The 17,315-nt window shown below is 50.0% G+C and overlaps 1 protein-coding gene across 7 annotated transcripts in view; it reads left to right on the top strand.

Moving 5' to 3' along the window:
* SMYD2 (SET and MYND domain containing 2) overlaps window positions 1–17,043 on the top strand; it is a 52,405-nt gene extending 35,362 nt beyond the window's left edge. For 6 of the 7 annotated variants that reach the window (XM_084974113.1, XM_084974112.1, XM_084974116.1 and 3 more), the window contains 7 exons: window positions 4,364–4,431; window positions 7,169–7,271; window positions 9,725–9,835; window positions 10,521–10,639; window positions 11,543–11,722; window positions 14,082–14,190; window positions 16,631–17,043. In XM_084974113.1, coding sequence (XP_084830239.1) covers window positions 4,364–4,431; window positions 7,169–7,271; window positions 9,725–9,835; window positions 10,521–10,639; window positions 11,543–11,722; window positions 14,082–14,190; window positions 16,631–16,711 — 771 coding nt within the window. In that variant the 3' untranslated portion in view covers window positions 16,712–17,043. 7 annotated transcript variants of the gene reach the window in all.
* The last annotated feature ends 272 nt before the right edge of the window (window positions 17,044–17,315 follow it).

The following is a 17,315-nucleotide window of genomic DNA, read 5'->3' as shown; positions in this document are numbered from 1 at the left end:
GCATATGTATAATTAAAAGTTTAAGTGAACGTTCACTGTTGGTTATATTCTGAGTTGTGGAAAATTTTTCCTTTTTTTGTGGGGTATTTTTTGTTTCTGGGTTTTCTGCATCGAGCATGTATAACTTAAAACATTCAAAAGAAAAGATAAAAAGCACACACAGTTCTCCCACTTTAAAAAATGTGCATATGAAGAAAGGAGTCTTCATCACTTCCTCCAGCCACTCCAGTTCCCCCTCGAGAACCACTGTTAGCAGTCTGATGAATTCCTTGGTGGGCTTTATGGATATAGGCTGTTACGTGACTGTCAGAATCAGGAAAAAAAGGCTGTTTTTGGTAAAAGGAAAACTGGGCTCAAGTTACGCGTGCGGAAGTGTAAGTAATGAGAAGCCTTCCCGATTTTCATTATATCATCCTAAGATTACAGCTTATTTTCCTGATGTCCTAAGGCAGTGGGTTTGAGTGACAGGAGAGGGGAGTGAGGAGTTGACTTCTCTCACATTTTGGAAAAAACCAGATAGATGAGTCTTTTTTTCTGGATTAGATGAGGCATGGTTACATGAGGACGCAAGAGAGATGGAAGAAATATAAGGCATCTTTTCACTGCTGGCTTTTCACTGCTTAACTTTTTTTCCAACACGGTAATGCATGCTGCTAGGACTTCTCTGTTGACATAGGAAATATGGGATCCTATTTTCATAAGCACAAATCAAAGCGCTTGATGTCACAGGCAGAAAGAAGTGTATTTGTGGTGAAGATGACTCAGAGTCCTTGAAATTTGCACTGACTCAGAAAATCTAGGAGCTAGAGATACACACACGCACACTCTCTCTCTCTCTCTCTCTCTCTCACACACACTCACACACATCTATAACTCTAGGTAATTAATTCCTTTAAAGACTTTCCATTTTTCAGATCACAGTGTCCACTCTGAGATTGTGTGCATACCCACTGATGCACATACATATCTTTTTTCATATATAGACTTGAACAGGGACATACAGTATCCCCAAAGGAAACTCTGAAGCAGAACTGGAAAGTCCTGTTCCAGCCCCAAGCCACCTTCCAGTCCTGCCTCTCAGCTCCCCCCCTCTGCCCCGCAACACACACCCACTGCCTGTCCGCTGGCCCAGCCTCTGCGCCCTCTCCTCTCTCGGGCTCAAGGGAGGGTGTTGGGGGTTAACTTGGGGCCCAGCCGCAGCTGGCAGCAGAAGGTGGCTGGACTCCTTCAGCAGCACTGAGGTGCATTTTAATCACTGGGAACATATGCAGGGTTGGGAAATGTATTTTTGGTGTGCAGCCTACATCTAGTCTAAATGCTAATTATGAGAATAGCTTCAGCAGGGCACTTACGCCTGATTTGACTTGGGGAAAAAAAAAAAAAAAAAAGGGACCATGGCCCATGCGTCTTCCTGAGCACGCAAGTTCACTTTTCTTCTCTAGGGATATTTTAGAAGGCGAGAAAGACAGCAGGCAGATTGCCATGCGGTTTGGCTTAAACGGCATCCGCGTCTCCCGGAAGGGAACAGTGATGACCGTTGTGCTTATAGGAGCCTTTCTTTGCGGCAAAGAAACATACTGTTTCCTCCACAGTAAGAGGAGGGTGGCACAGGGGATAAAGGGACCAGTGGCCATTGGACATTCCAGCCCGAAGGAAGTTGCAGTCGTAGACCGTCTAGTTGAGGACCATGCAGAGGAAGAGCTTACGGAGCAAAGGAGCAAGTGTCATACCCACCCCCCTCAAAGCTAGTCAGGAGCTGCCGATCCTAGATCAGTTGTGAACTTTGCTCAGTTCTCATTCTTGCACTTTGCAGACATTTGTGGTTGTCTCGTGGGTCCCAGACACTTGCCGAGCAACGTTAGTATCCAGTCTGAGACTGGACATAGGGCATTCAGTTCCTTGTAAAGTGCAGGATGCATAGTTCAGGCTCCAGTAACCTTTTTTTTTTTTTTTTTTTTTTTTTTAGGGCCCCCCCCCCCCCCTGTGGCATATGGAGATTCCCAGGCTAGGGGTCTAATTGGAGCTGTAGCCATCGGCCTATGTCACAGCCACTTGGGATCCAAGCCAAGTCTGTGACCTGCACAGCTCAAGGCATCACCGGATCCGTAACCCACTGAGCGAGGCCAGAAATTGAATCTACAACCTTGTGGTTCCTGGTTGGATTTGTTTCCGCTGCACCTTGATGGGAACACCAATGCTCCAGTAACTTTTATTGAATGAATGAAAATCTGCATTTATTCTTAGTGTAATGTTGGTTGACGTCCTAATGGCAGAATAGGTTAGAGGACCTGAAGTTGGCACAAAAAATAGTGTGATAAGTCTTCTGCATAAAAATGCCCAACACCTCAGGCTTTCAAAGCCTATATATTGTTCTACTAAACTGCAATCATCTCTTTTTAGGTTGAGAATTGTATACACTGATTGTAAATGTGTTTAATTATAAAAACTGGAGTTCCTGTTCTGGCTCACTGGTTAGCGAACCCAACTAGCATCCATGAGGATTCAGGTTCGATCCCTGGCCTTGCTCAATGGGTTAAGGATCTGGCGTTGCCGTGAGCTGTGGTGTAGGTCACAGACACAGCTCAGATCCTGCATTGCTGTGGCTGTGGCGTAGGCTGGTGGCTGCAGTTCCGATTGGACTCCTAGACTGGGAACCTCCATATGCCGCAAGAGTGGCCCTAAAAGACCAAAAAAAAATGTTTTAAATTATAAAAACTGCAAGTCACACAAACCCATCAGATCTTTTGCTCTTCTTATACCAAGATTTTCAAGCCTTCGACAGTGGCTCTGAATTCTAAGTAAAATTGCCCCAGTAAGAATCAGAGATCAGGAGTTCCTCCTGTGGCACAGTGGGTTAAGAATCCCACTGCAATGGCTCAGGTCACTGCAGAGATGCGGGTTCGATCCCTGGCCAGGCCTGGCATAGGTCACAGCTGTGACTCAGATGCAGTTCCTGGCCTGGGAACTTTCATATGCCATGGGTGTGGCCAGGAAAAGAAAAAAGAATCAGGGGTAGAACAATTTTAGAAGAAATATAGTATAATGTAAGAGACACTTTCTGTGTTTCTGAAGGCTTTGCTATTGGGTTGTGTAGTTTGAATTTTGACTCCTGTTCTGCCCTTTATTAGTTATATGGCCTTGAGTGAGTTACTTAATCAGAGATCACCTTGAGCCTCAGTTTCCACATCTGTAAAATGGGTTATGCCAGAGTCACAGGTTTATGAGAGGGTAAATACGCAGCACCCAGGTGCCTAGCACAGAGTGAGTGGTCAGCAGATGCTAGTTTCAAAAAGCCCATCCGCTGGCCTGAAATGCACCTACACGGTGTATCTGGTGTGGAAGAGCCTGGTGGCGGCCCATGGGCTTCCGCAGGTCTGCTTCATAGCTTCACAGACAGCCTCACGCAGCGGGGTATGAGCCGGGCTCTGAGCCTTCGCCGCTGGCTTTGGGCAAGTCACTGCCCCTCTGTGACCTCCGTTTCATCATCTGAAAAGTAAAGAGACAGAGTCCCCTTCCAGCTGTGAAGGTTTGGACACAAATGAATGACACGCAGCAAACTGTCTCCCAACAGACTGGGTATCCCGGAGGGCACCGCCTTTGGCCTGTCTCTCCTCCTGTGCATGGTGCCCAGCATGGAAGCGTCCCCACTGAATGTGGAAAGAATGAGTTTATGGAACAACCTAAAATTGGGCGTGTGGAGTCCTCGTTTTCGGCCTACCAGCTCTAAGTTAGACTTCCCGGCCAGCGAGAGCTGCCCTTGGTGTTTCTCAGCGTACTGTTTCTTTTCAGCGATGAGAAAGTGGCCAGTGGTTGATGTGGCTGAGACATGAAAGGAAGTTCCCAGCCCCTTAGCTTCAGGGCCTTGCCCCCCTGCCTCAAGGGGATGGACAGCTGTTGGCTTAGCTGTGTAAAGGCTTTCATATCAGCCACCTCACCTTATGAGCTGGGTACTGGATTAGGTGACTTCTTCTTTAATGGAAGAAAACCAAGGGCAGAGGGACACAGGGCTGGGCTCAAGGTCTCGGGCATAACTGGCATTAGAGCGCAAGTGTCCTCGCTCCCAGGCTGATCTGCAGACGCCATCCTTGGAGCCTTAGGGGTCCATTGTGATCTCAGGGCATCCTAGACTAAGGATGCTTCAGCCCTGAAGGCTCTTCTGATATTTGTTTATACAGGAGACCGATGGGTGAGTTGGGTTCGAACATAGGAGACCTTGGCCAAAAGGAAGGGTTTCAAATCGCTAAACCAGAACGTCTTCCTAGTTAATTTGGTAAAGTTCAAAAGTAAAGCAGTGATTTCTCTCCAGGGAGAAGCATGAGCTCATTTTTTTTTTCCCCTCCCTCTCCCCGCTTTCTCTGTGCAGGTGAACTGTAACGGCTTCACAATTGAAGACGAGGAGCTTTCTCATTTGGGATCAGCAATATTTCCTGAGTAGGCTGAGTCTGACTTCTTTTCTTTTTACTTAACACTAATTTGAATTTTTGTGTGTGTGATTTTGAAATAACCTCCCTCACTGCATGTGGCAGACATGAATCTCCAAGTGAATTAAGTCCTCTTTTATAAATTCTCCCAGATTTCAAAATATTTCCCCTGCATTTAAGGATCTGAAGGTCCTAGTTAAGAGAACAGTTGCTTATTAAGTCCTGCTAGGTAGGGAGCTGTTATGAAAGGGTATTTTAGAGTATGCATAGAAGGAACAGCCCAGGCCCTGCTGAGAAATTTGCTTCTTTGCGTATCTGTGGTCCTGGAAGTCTTTGGGTTTCTTACACTCCGAGTGAAACGTTAATCGCCAACTAAGAATTGGCTGTGGACTTACACTCTATGAGCTGCTTCTCCATCTGTCCTTTTTGAAAAATACCAGTATAGAAACAACACAGTTTGGGAGGTAAAATATGCTGAAGTGGTGAACTGGGGAAGAATATCAAAGAACGGTGGGAGTTTTCTTCACATCGGGAATACACTAATTGAAGAAAGGTTAAAAAAATTTTTTTTTTAAACGGAGTCCTATCATGGCTCAGCAGAAACGAATCCGACTGGGAACCATGAGGACTCACTCAGTGGGTTAAGGTTCCGGCATTGCTGTGGCTGTGGTGTAGGCCGTGGGCTACAGCTGTGATTCGACCCCTAGCCTGGGAACCTCCGTATGCCACAGGTGCGGCCCTAAAAAGACAAAAAAAAAAAAAAAAAAAAAAAAAAAAAAAAAAAAAAAGTTAGCCAGTTGACAGCGGAGATGGTTATAGCTCTGACTTAATGGAATGCCAGGAGCAGCTTTGCCATTGTCTCTTTGATGGAGGGGGTAGTCTCGAGGCGCCTCAGTCCCCTGCCACCCAGCCCAGACTTCCCAGATGGAGCAGAGAAGCCCTTCCTGCACGCCCTGTCTGAATCTGTCCTCACTGTAGATGAGCTTCCTCTAAAGTGATGCTGCTGAGTATCCCCTCCAGGAGCCTCTGCCTCTAGGTTGAAGCAGTTGCGAAACCCTTAACACCCAGGCGGTGGCCGCGGATGGCACATGAGCCTTCCATGCCTGTCTGCTACTGCCAGCTCTGTGCATGGCACGGGCCTGAAAGGGCAAGAAACATCTCTTCCGGTCCTTGTCTCCTGGGCAGTCATCACAGGCTTTCTTGAACCGGAGACACAAGACGTATGTTCCTGTAGTGTCCCTGTCCTGGTGGCCAAAAGGGTGTCCTCTGTGGTTTGAGCTCCCATCGCAAGCAAAGAAGGGGCCTGCGGAGAGGTGCTCTCGGACCTTTGCCCTTGGGAAAGGGAAGAGGGAACAGGCGACTCGTTCCTCTTTAGAAGACTCGTCTTGACCCCCTCAAGACACCGGAAATGAGCTCTGGAATGTCTCTGCTCTTAGCATCTGAGGGGCGGCAAGCAAGGCGGGTGCTGGTGTGTGAGGTTTCACCCGGTCCAGTGGTTGCCAAGAGCGGGAGCTGGGTCCCGTCTTCTGCCTCCTGCAGCCCCCACCTGCCTTAGAGAGACAGCCCAGGGGTTCTCCTGCATAGACCTTCTAGAAACCTGCTTCTCCATTAGAAACAGCTTCCGGTGCGTTTGTCTATCAGATTCCTAGGGTCCAAATCCCTGGGCACCCCTTGCTGGGAAGCAGGGCAGAGGTGCCCCTCCCCAAGGACAAGACAGGGAAGCCGCTGCGTGGGGGCCTGACCCGAGGCCAGCCCCGCCCCTCACCCAGACCTAGCAGCTCCTCCTGGTACCCGACACGTACCCGGCACGCTTGGGGCAGCTCCCCTGCTTAAGGCTTCCCAGCCCAGTTGCTTTTTTGTATTCGGAGCAACCAGGAGAGGAGTTTTGCTTCTTGAGGTTTCAGGCATGTGACACTGGCCCCCAGAGCTGCAGTGCATACAGATGGGAGTGCCCATGTGAGCCCCAGTTTCTAGGCAGTTATAATTGGGGAGAAGAATCTCTTGGGCTGAAATCACATCAGCATTGTGATTTCAAAGGCAGCATTTTCAGAGATCAAGCACTGTCCCCCTGTAGTTTAGAAATTTCTGTTCTCGGAACTTTGACCTGGATATAATCAGAACGCTCAAAGCCCTGGCGTCGGCTCCTCTCTCTGTCCCCGCTCTCCCAGTAAAGCAGCCCTCCAGCAGCAGGAGGCGGCGATGGCCCAATTTTCCAGATGAGGAGATTGAGGTGCAGAGACTCAGACAGGCTCCTCGGAGTCTCTGGGGGATCACACACCCTCGCAGGAAGGCGGCGTCCCCACAGCAGTGATTTCTCCACATCTAAGGGAGGCGTGTTAGGAACCAGCCGCTGATGTCCAGAGCCGCCTGGCAGCGACAGCCCGTCTGTCTTGTACAGTGTCCAGTGGAGGAGCAGTTGGCTGTAGGTGCCACATCCAACAGGAGCAATTTTTGTGGGGTTTATTGTTGGTCCCTCCCAACATGTGGTGTTTTTTGTTGTTGTTTGGGGGCAAAGATAGCACCTTTCTGAACTGCAGATTTCACGGTCAGTGTTGTTGGAATTTTAGGTATTAAATATTGTTACAGGTGCATACAGAACAGCCTCTTAGACTATGATGGCCACCCCTTTGATTTATTTTTTTGATAGCCTGCAAACTTCCAGTTTTCTGTAACTTAGCAAGCAACGAGCTGCCTGCACAGTCTGCCTACCTGCCTGACAACAATGGGTTTTCTCTTCTGATTGACAGTGTTGCACTGATGAATCATAGTTGTTGTCCCAATGTCATTGTGACCTACAAGGGGACCCTGGCAGAAGTCAGAGCCGTACAGGAAATCCACCCTGGAGAGGAGGTGAGTGTGTGGCTGCAGGTGGCTGTGGCGGTGGGTGCTCCCGGGTTAAGGACCAGATTCCCAACCTGTGGCCTGAAGCCCGCACTTCCGGCTTCCATTTGGCGCTCCCCCTGGTCCATCTGCGGCCAAGGAAAAAAAACCAGGGAAGAATAAATTTGAGTAAAGTTGCTCAGAAATGAGACTGCCAAAATGACCAAAATAAAAGCCTTAGCGTCTGTTTATTCCTGTTACCAAATAGTTGAGTTTGAGGTGTTTTTGGTTTTTGGCTTTTTCTTTTTGGGGCTGCGCCCATGGCATGTGGAGGTTCCCAGGCTAGGGGGTCTAATCAGCGCTATAGCTGCCAGCCTATACCACAGCCACAGCCACACCAGATCTGAGCCGAGCCTGCAACCTACACCACAGACCCTTAACCCACTGAGCGAGGCCAAGGATCGAACCCACAACCTCATGGTTCCTGGTCGGATTTGTTTCTGCTGCACCACGATGGGCACTGCAGAGCTTTATTTTCGATTCCTGAATTTTGGCCTGTTTTTCCTCCCCCTAAAAGGGAGAAGCAAGCCAGCAATAGCTAGAAAGTTCCAACTCCAAATCTTTCGCATCGTGTCGATTCCACATCTGAACTTGAGAGAGTTCACGCCTAGGAATGGAAGGCATATGGCCAGGTGTACACACTGGTGGGGCAGGTAGAGGTGGTCTGTGGCCTAAAGGCCACTGTTAGCTTCCATCCCTAACTTGGGGACATGGAGAGAACCAGGTGTTCTGTCACCTGCTCAGCGGCTCCTCCTTTCCTGTGCTGTGCATCCACGACCACCTTATGTGGTCTGAGAAAGCTGGCCAGGCCTTGCCAGATGTGTGCTATAGGCTCTTAAAGTAAATCCTGACATCCCTAGCAAGACACATGAATTTTTAGGGAATGTGCTCACTTACTCTAGATACGTTTCGGTTTAATACCCTTCAATGCTGTTTTAAGTCACGTGTCTGGATGTTTAGGATCTTTACGGCGTAATGACACTCGTGCGGAATGTTAAAGTCCTGCGTTGCTGGCATTGGGCACTGGGACCCCGAGCCTGGTGTGCTTCCGCCTCTTGGGAGATGCCTCCGGAGGAGGACGTCCTGCGTTGGGTCGGGGATGTCTTGATTTCCAGATGTCCTGTGTAGGCTGCCTGATGCCTCTTTTGCTAAAACAGCCAGTGGCTGTCAGTTGACCCAAGTCACCAGGCCCCAGTGCTGGGGGGCTGCCCAGAGCAGTTTGTCCCCCAGACGGGCTCCGCCTGGCCCCAGAGCGGTGACACTGAGCGGCCTCTGTCGCCATCTTCTGGGCCCTTCTGTCTGTTGCACTGGGAGCCCGTCAGTCGTTTCTAAGGGGTGAGGGGCTGCGGGGCTTGCTCCTGTAGCTTTGCCCACCTCCCATCGCACATCTGAAATGCAGTCTCCTCCTTTCGGGGAAGTCACTGTTGGGGGGGTGACCTGCCTTTCGAAGAGGAAGAGGCCATTCCCCAGGGTGTCCGGTGAGCCGCGAGGCCATTGCCCTTTGAGTCAGGGAGAGCTCCTGGCGCCTGCAAGCACCCAGCCAGTGTGGGTCCCCACCCCCTCCTGCCTGCCCGTGCCCGAGGTTCCTGGCACGGTGACGGCTTTGGGACATCCATCTGTTCGGTCAGACATTTGCCTGATGGTGTGGGATGAGCGGCGAGAGCCGTCCCAGTGAGTAGATAATGAACAGTTAAACGCCGGCCTCCTCCATATGCTCCGAGGCTCAGCCACGGACCCCACTAGGAAAAAGCAAAGACGGGAGAACTTGATGAGCCCAGAGCTATGACTTCTCCAAGTTCTCTGGCCCCACTGGGTTAAGGCATCAGCACGCTGGTGTCCTGGGAGCTGTATCCTCCCTACGCTGGCCTGGCCTGGCCCACCGAGCTGAGCATCCTGCTCCACTGCCAGTGGCTGGCAGAATGGCAGGATACACAGAAACGTGTATGTATGTGTGTGTGTGTGAGCGAGCTCCCCCTCTGCCCACTGGACAGCGCAGCTGAGCCATCCTGGGTTGTGAAATAAAGGCGCTAAACTGAGGCCAGCAGGAGACAGCTCAGGGCCCGTCTGAAGGACGAGTGGACTCTCCGCCCAGGGGGGCCTTTGCGTCTGTGGGCCGGACAAGGGCATCAACTCCTGGACCAGATCCACGGCTCGCTCCCCGGGGAGGAGGGGGCGGGGTGCTTTCACCTTCCAGTGCTCCATTGCAGGGACTCCTTGATTCCAGAGAAAGTGGGAGGAGAAGCCCTTTCTCCCCACCACGAGGAGGTGGGCCACACTGGTGGGTGCCCAGGGAGGTCCGCGTGTTTCCTGAGCTGTGGTCCTTGCAAGGTCACCACCAGGAATGTTTGCAGAGCCCTCAGGAGGGCAAGGCTCAAGTTGGCCTGTAGCAAACTGGCGCCGTGTCACCGTGTTGGACCCCATAGGTTTTTACCAGTTACATTGACCTCCTGTACCCAACGGAAGATCGGAATGACCGACTGAGGGATTCCTATTTCTTTACCTGTGAGTGCCAGGAGTGCACCACCAAAGACAAGGTAAGCGCCCAACGCAGCACAGGGGCTCACTGTCCTCTCTCGGGACCCTGTGCCAAGCGAGCACCCCTGTCTGACTTGGGATGTCCCCCCCCATCTGATTTGGGGTGCCCCCTCCTGTCGTGTTTTTAAGCTTTTAAACCCACCTTACCGGCTGGCACAGCCTGAGGGAGTCCAGTTAGACCAGGTCTCTGTTCCAGCCTGATCCTCGGAGGCGTGAAAACCTTTCCATCCCTCTGGAGAGGACTTGCCAGAGGGCCATGTCTTGAAAAGAAACGGCTGTTCAGAAGAGAGGGAGGGGAGAAAGCACCCAAGAAAGCACATTTTCAGGCTTTCAGCCCTTTTCACCAGAACCTACAGAATTTTCCCTGGGCTTGCCCGGATGGTGCCCCTGCCCCGCTCCTCAGTCCACTCTCCTGATTTCATAGATGTGTGAACACACATATTTGCCAGAGCAGACACATTCCAGGTGTCCTGCCTAAAGAAGGGGTGTCTAGAAAAGTCACGTTTTTGGAAGAAGCTCACGCGTATTGAATTTCTCTTAGATCCACTCCTTCCATTTCCCTTCATGCTTTTGTGACTTGAGACTGGGCCGGCCTCTCCCCCTGCATGGGGACAGGGTGCGGTGGGAGACGTTCCCCCATCAGGATGGGGGCCGTGGGACGTCCCCTGCGGTTGTTTCCCTCAGGACAAGGCCAAGGTGGAAATCCGGAAGCTCAACGATCCCCCGAAAGCAGAAGCCATCCGCGACATGGTCAGATACGCACGCAACGTCATCGAGGAGTTCCGGAGGGCCAAGCACTACAAGTATATCCTTCACCACCGCCCTCCCTGCAGGGCGTGCACGGGGAGTGGCAGGGGGAGAGGAGGAGAAGGATGGGTTTCAGAGGCTGAGTCCGCTGACCTTGTCTTCTTTCAGCTGACCTTGTCCTGTTTCTCCCTGTTGGACTAGTTGGGTCAGGAGCTCTTCTTGGTGGAAGATGTTGCTGTCGTGACCTGGAGAGCAGTTCCTTGAAGAGCCTCGTTGTTCGGGTGTCTTCCTTAGGGCAGGGATGTGGCTCCTGTTGTGTTGCCTCACCCTCACACGGGCGCTCCTGCAGCAGCTGGAAACAGCCCAGAGGCAGCAAAGGGACGCAGTGGAGCAGGACAGGTCCAGGATTTTGCCCCAGGTCCACTACCACAACCCATGGGCTTAATTGCTACCCTATAGCATTTTCTCGCATATTGCAAAGGCCCTGGATTCGTACTGGAGGAAAAAGTAAAACCAGTGGAGGAAATTGGAGAAAGACACCCCTTTTTTTCTGAGTATAAAAAAGGGCTTTCCCATGGTCTGAACGTCTTCCATTAAAAATGCTTTAGCTAACGTTCTCAGCTTGGGTGAGGATTTAAAGTTAAGCAGAAGATTGAAGATTTGTGATTTGAATCAGCGTTTACAGCTGGAGGGAGGCGCTGTTCCCTGTGGCTAAAATTCTTTAGTTGTGCTGAACAGCTGAGGTCTCCAGTTTTTCCTGTGTTTTTTTTTTTTTTTTTTTTTTTTCCTTCAAGAAAAATGTGACTCTTTTCACTTTCGCTCAGCTCTGCATAATTTGCTTTTTCAGAAGGTTAGGGTAGGGCTGGAGTAGAGAAAATAGTGACTCCTTGTTTCTGGGCGTTGCAGCCCTGCGAAGCCTCCTAGCCCAGCGGTTTGGCCTGTTCTTTCCTTGACTCCAGAGCACCCCCTAGTGAGCTGCTGGAGATCTGCGAGCTCAGCCAGGAGAAGATGAGCTGCGTGTTTGAGGACAGTAACGTGTACATGCTGCACATGATGTACCAGGCCATGGGCGTCTGCTTATACATGCAGGACTGGGAGGGAGCTCTGCGGTACGGACAGAAAATCATCCAGCCCTACAGGTGATTGCAGTGGCTCTTCCCATTATCATAGCACGGAATTCGGTGGGTTCGAATGCCCCTTAGCTCTTCTGTCTTCGGCCCCACCCGTGTTGGAGCTGCCAGGAGCAGCTTTCTCTTCTTTGCACCACGTCTGGAGGTGCAGGGGCAGGGTGCTTCCTCGGAGCCCAGCCTGTGCCCTCCACCACCCAGAAGAGACACCCAGGGAGGCAGGTTGTGATGCAGACGCTGTTGGGGCAGGATCCCTCTCAGGACCCATGCAGGGTGCTCTGTCTGTGGTAGTTAATTCACATCCGTATTAAAAAGCCACCAGTTTGTTCCTTTTCCTTCCCATACCATCCCAGTTAAATGGCACTTAGCAGTAGATAGTAGTCTCAGAAAACTTGCTTTTTTTAATCCCCTTCTTCTGTCTTTTGCAAAATGTGCTGCACTTTGCTACACTCAGCGTGCTATACTTTGCTGGACTCAGGGAGACTCTGGGACCTGTGTATTGTCTGTGGTTATTTAGTATCCTTTCCTATATTTGAATAAGTTGCATTTTTTTTTTTTTAGATTACCTTTTTTTTGGGGGGAGCACTCCCATAGCATGTGAAAGTTCCCAAGCTAGGGATTGAACCTGCACCAAAGCAGTGACCCAAGCCACAGCCGTAACAATGCCAGATTCTTAACCACTAGGCCACCAGGGAACTCCAGTGCGTTGGAATTTAACTTGTAGTAATAATAAATGTTAACGATGGGGACGTTTCCTGTCAAGAAGGTTAGTAAACCTTAAAGTGACAGAAGGAGGCTCTGATGAGCCACTTCAGGTCCAGGTTGGCTTAGATCAGACCACTGGGGCACTTGTTAAACACATTTACATTATGCATTTACAGACTCTCTGGGCATTGGACCTGAAATCTCCGTGCTCCAGAAGCAACCAGTGCTCTTGAGAAGCCTTCAGCATTCCTTCAAGTCCTGAGGCTGGGGACTGTATAGTGTCTGTGTAGCTTCAATTCCCTTTAGTCAGTCAGCCCCCACTTACCCCTCAGTGCCCTGTTTAGCCAGCAGGGGGAGCCCATGGGGAAGCGAGCTCAGAACATCGGCTCCTAGAAACAGACTGTGGTACTTGGGAGATAATGGCCAAGCCTGTCCTTCCTAAGAGGGTGAGGAAGGACTCTGGTCCTTGCACAAGGCCCTCGGTGAGATCTGTAGTGAGAGAGAGAATGAGAATGAGCCTTGTGGTTTTGGCAAGCCCTGCTGGATCCTCCATTGACCTAGGGAGCCCCTCCTGTAAGCCCAGCCCTGGCCTCCTCTGACCACTGGCCCAGGACCCCTGCAGGGAACACGCTGCCCCCCCCCCCCCACCAAGCTAGGAATATAGCTAGAAGGTGTCTCTTTGGGATGGACTTTGACGCTGGAGCAGGTAGAGCAGACCAGGCTGTAAATAAACACCTCCTATACACCCACACTCGTAGGCACACACACACACACAGCCTCTCTATTCCTAGGGAGACAGCTCTTTCCTAGTCAGGCTCCATCAGTCAGCCTTCAGTTAAAACCAGAGAGAGAATACCTACTGTCTCCAAAGCCCTCTCTTGGACACTAGAGGAAGAATATCGAAGAAATAGCAGGTGTGTTCCTGCCTTCAGAGAGGTTATAATTTTGCTAGACCAACTGACATCACAGAGTGTGACTGAAAGCTGGGGTCTTGAGACACTGGTGTGTGTGTGTGTGTCTAAGTACACTGGTTTTTAAATAGTGGATAGGCCTGATATCCTCATAAATAGGAAATTTACTTTAAAAGATGTTTTCCCAATGCCCTACGATGGGTGCACCTAAAACTCAAGAATCTGGGGCTCATATTGAATGTTGTGTTTATACATGTTTTTTTCCCCATAGGATCTCCCCTCTAGTCTGTCATTTTTCAGAAACACAGAAACTCCATGAAATGAACTGCATCCCTTGGGGTCCCCGTTGTGGCTCTGTGGATTAAGAACCCAACATAGGGTCCATGAGGATGCAGGTTCGATCCCTGGCCTTGTTCAGTGGGTTAAGGATCCAGCCTTGCCACAAGCTGCATCGTAGGTCACAGATGCGGCTTGGATCCTGCCTCGCCGAGGCTGTGGCGTGGGCTGGCAGCTGCAGCTCCAGTTTGAAGCCTAGCCTGGGAACTTCCATATGCCACAGGTACAGCCGTAAAAAGAAAGAAAAAGAAATGAAGTGTCTCCACGATGGTTAGATGGGGTTGAACCATCCACGCCCTCCACTCAGAGCCTGCCGGGGTTGGGAGAAGCCTGGCTGCTGGGGAGATGTGGCCACCAGCTCGGTGGCCACAGGCTGGGCAGCTGTTGACGAGGCGGCCTGTTGTCTCTTCGCTTTCTAGTAAGCACTATCCGCTGTACTCCTTGAACGTGGCCTCCATGTGGCTGAAGCTAGGAAGGCTGTACATGGGCCTGGAGAACAAAGCTGCTGGGGAGAGAGCCCTGAGGAAGGTACGTGTGTGCCATGAGGTAGGACGCCTGGTGCCCGACGGCCTCCTCACTCTCTCTCTACAGGACGGGGAGGGGGGGACGGACGCGGTAGTGGGTGGTGACCCGCTCTTGGCTGCCTTCCAGCCATGGGAGTGGGAGCGGGTGGAAGGAAGTAATGGAGCCTTTGACAGGTTTGTGTCCTGCTCAGACAGTCCAGGCTCACGGCCGTGGAGAAGGGGGTACTGCCCTCGTCCGTGGACGTGCACAGAGGCCACGGATAGGCCAGGAGACCTTGGTAAGGGAATTCCCCACATTTTTGCCCTTGAGGGTTTGCAGATTCATGCTGCCTGGTTGTGGCATCACAGCAGGTGGATCTGGCGTGTCTCTCAGCGTGAGGAGGATGCATTTGCAGCTTCTGAAATGGACCTAGTATCATTGTCAGCATTCTTTGAGGACACTTACAGACCATGTGGCCTTCTTTTAATTCTCATGAAAAACGACACAGGCTTTCCTGATGAGTATGTTGAGATTTGAACAGGTTAAGCCACGTGCCAAGGGCACGTGGTAGGTAGGGCTCTCAGTCACGTGGGGTCTTTCCGAGTTGGATGCTTCACACTGTGACTAACACATAGGGTGAACCAGGACCCTGGGCGCAGCGTTTGCAGCTGCCCCGTGGGCCTGGCCCTGCCCCTCACCTTCACAGAAGCCTGGTTAACCATCCTGAGTATTGGTTCTTGTTGCTCTTTATATAGGAGGCAAGAGTTGATAAAATATCATCTTTGGAACGGCTGTTCTTTATGTGGGAGCCAAAAGTTAATAAAATAGAATCTTTGAGACAGTCTGTTACCCTTGTAAGGGGGTGTTTGTGAAAGTTGGCACCATGGACGAGCCTGGATGCCCACCTCTGCAGATCCCCACACCTTCCCCAGAGATTACTCGGGTAGATGGAGTCAAGTCCCGCATCCCAGAGGGAAGGGCCAGGGCCCACCCAGCCTAGAAGTAGGAGTTAAGAATACAATTTTCAGAAAAAATATACACATAAGTAAAGTATTTTTAAAAAATATAATTTTCTGGAGTAGCTCAGTGGGTTAAGGATTTGGCATTGTCGTTGCCGCGGCTCGAGTCCTTGTTGCCTCACAGGTTTGATCCCTGGCTCAGGAACTTCCATGTGCCTTGTGTACTGCCAAAATGAATAAATAAATAAAACTAAAATTTTCTGTTTTTTGGAGTTCCATCATGACTCAGCAGTTAATGAACCCATACGTTCATGAGGACGTGTGTTCGATTCCTACCCTCGCTCAGTGGGTTAAGGATCTGGTATTACTGTGAACTTTGGTGTCGGTCTCAGATGCAGCTCCTATCTGGCATGGCTGTGGCTGTGGTGTAGGCTGGCAGCTGTAGCTCCAATTGGACCCCTAGCCTGGGAACCTCCAAAAGACCAAAAAAAATTTTTTTTCTATTTTTAAACCATGGAACTTGTCTTCTAAGATACCATTTATTGCCTTAGTGAGGTTGCAAGAAAATTGACCAATTAGCTCACCATCGCAAAGTGCTGGTAAGTAATTCAATGCAGATCATTGGAGGCCAGAATAGATCCGAGGAGGGAATAGGAGTCGTGAAACGAAGGCAGGGGGTGAGAGGAGACATTTCCTACAGGTGATTCCTCTACGTGGGCATTCCCGTTGGTTGGAGATCTAGCAAGAGAATGGTATAATAGAAAGCAAGGCCAGAGTCACAGGCTATCCACGATTCCCTGTTTGGGAGGAGTGAGAATAATTTTTTTCAGTCTGTGAATAATATAGTTGAATACAAAAGAGCAAAATAAATTATTATGGATTCCATTAGATATATAACTCCTATATGCCAGGCGCTGTCCTAAACACTGGATACGTACTAACAACTCAGAGGTTTGCATGAGTTCTGTTTCACAGATGAGGAGAATGAGGCATCCAGTCGTTAAGTAAATGGCCAGAGGTGACCCAGCTAGAAAGTAATAGAGCCACCGGCATCTCTTCCACTTAAACCTTATTAAATATATTCTCTCTGGATTCCTTACCTGAACTTCGTGCCTATTTTTAAGTTTTTCAGTAATATGCATTAAGAGGTAAGCATACACATTTGAAAGGGGGGAAAAGTTTAGTTACACATTAGCCATGTAAACTGCAATCAAAAGGGTTTGTCCCTAAATCAGTGTTTCTTTTATTTCTTCAGCCCCTGAATAATGTTTTCCTCAACCATAGAGAGCGGTGACTAGTCGGCTATGAGACAGTCTTGCTTTCTTTGGGTTTTTGTTTTTGAAAAAAAAAAAAAAAAAAAGCCGGACTCAGGAGGAGAGCAGAGGCACTGAACGCTGGTTTGCATCCTGTGCCTTCAAGCCGAGAAGTCCAGCCGGAATCCCAGTTAGCCGGGGGAGGGCGAGGGGCTGGCTTCGGGCTCTCAACCCTCTTCCTCTCTCCCCTAGGCCATCGCCATCATGGAAGTAGCTCATGGCAAAGACCATCCTTACATTTCTGAGATCAAACAGGAAATTGAAAGCCACTGAAACTCTGCTGACCTGTTAGCATTTATTTCAATACTAGCGCAGAAGACTTCGAGGATTTGACTATTTCAGATTGTACTCATCACGCCAGCATTTCTGTAAACTCATTGGAATGAAAACACAACTTGCACTTAAACCTTCTACATGGCTTACTTGGTCTTGGTCTTAATCTTTAATATCAAATTAACTTTTGAATGTGTTTTTTCCCCTACGAGATAACGGCACAGTTTCATATATGTTAGATTGCATTTCAACATGCAGTTATTTTTCTTTTCATGCCTACTCTCATGTTCTGAACAAACCTAAGTGATGACAGAATAAAAAAGATAAGAGTATTTGAAGTTTGTGTTTTTCTCTTGGCGGGGTGGTGGAGCCGAGGCTTGGCATGGACATCACACCTGTTCTGCATCAGGTAGGGAACCCAAGCCTCCCCCGGGCGTGGGGGCCGGTGGCTTCTTTAGCCTGCAGCTGCTTTTCCGATACAGTGCCCACAGAGGACGAGAGCACGGAGGTGCGAGAAGGGAAGCAAGGTGGCAGAGAGTAATTAAATGACCTGGGTACCCCTCCCTGGCAGGAGGATGTGTCAGTTTGCGTTTTTCTGTCCAGT

This window comes from Sus scrofa, chromosome 9, assembly GCF_054392235.1.
Source record: "Sus scrofa isolate SSC_HxYL_T2T_F1_AM1 chromosome 9, Sscrofa_HxYL_maternal_Yorkshire_Landrace_v2.0, whole genome shotgun sequence".
NCBI lineage: Eukaryota > Metazoa > Chordata > Mammalia > Artiodactyla > Suidae > Sus > Sus scrofa.
The sequence above is the reverse complement of the archived record's forward strand: the minus strand, read 5'-3'. Positions and strand labels throughout refer to the sequence as shown.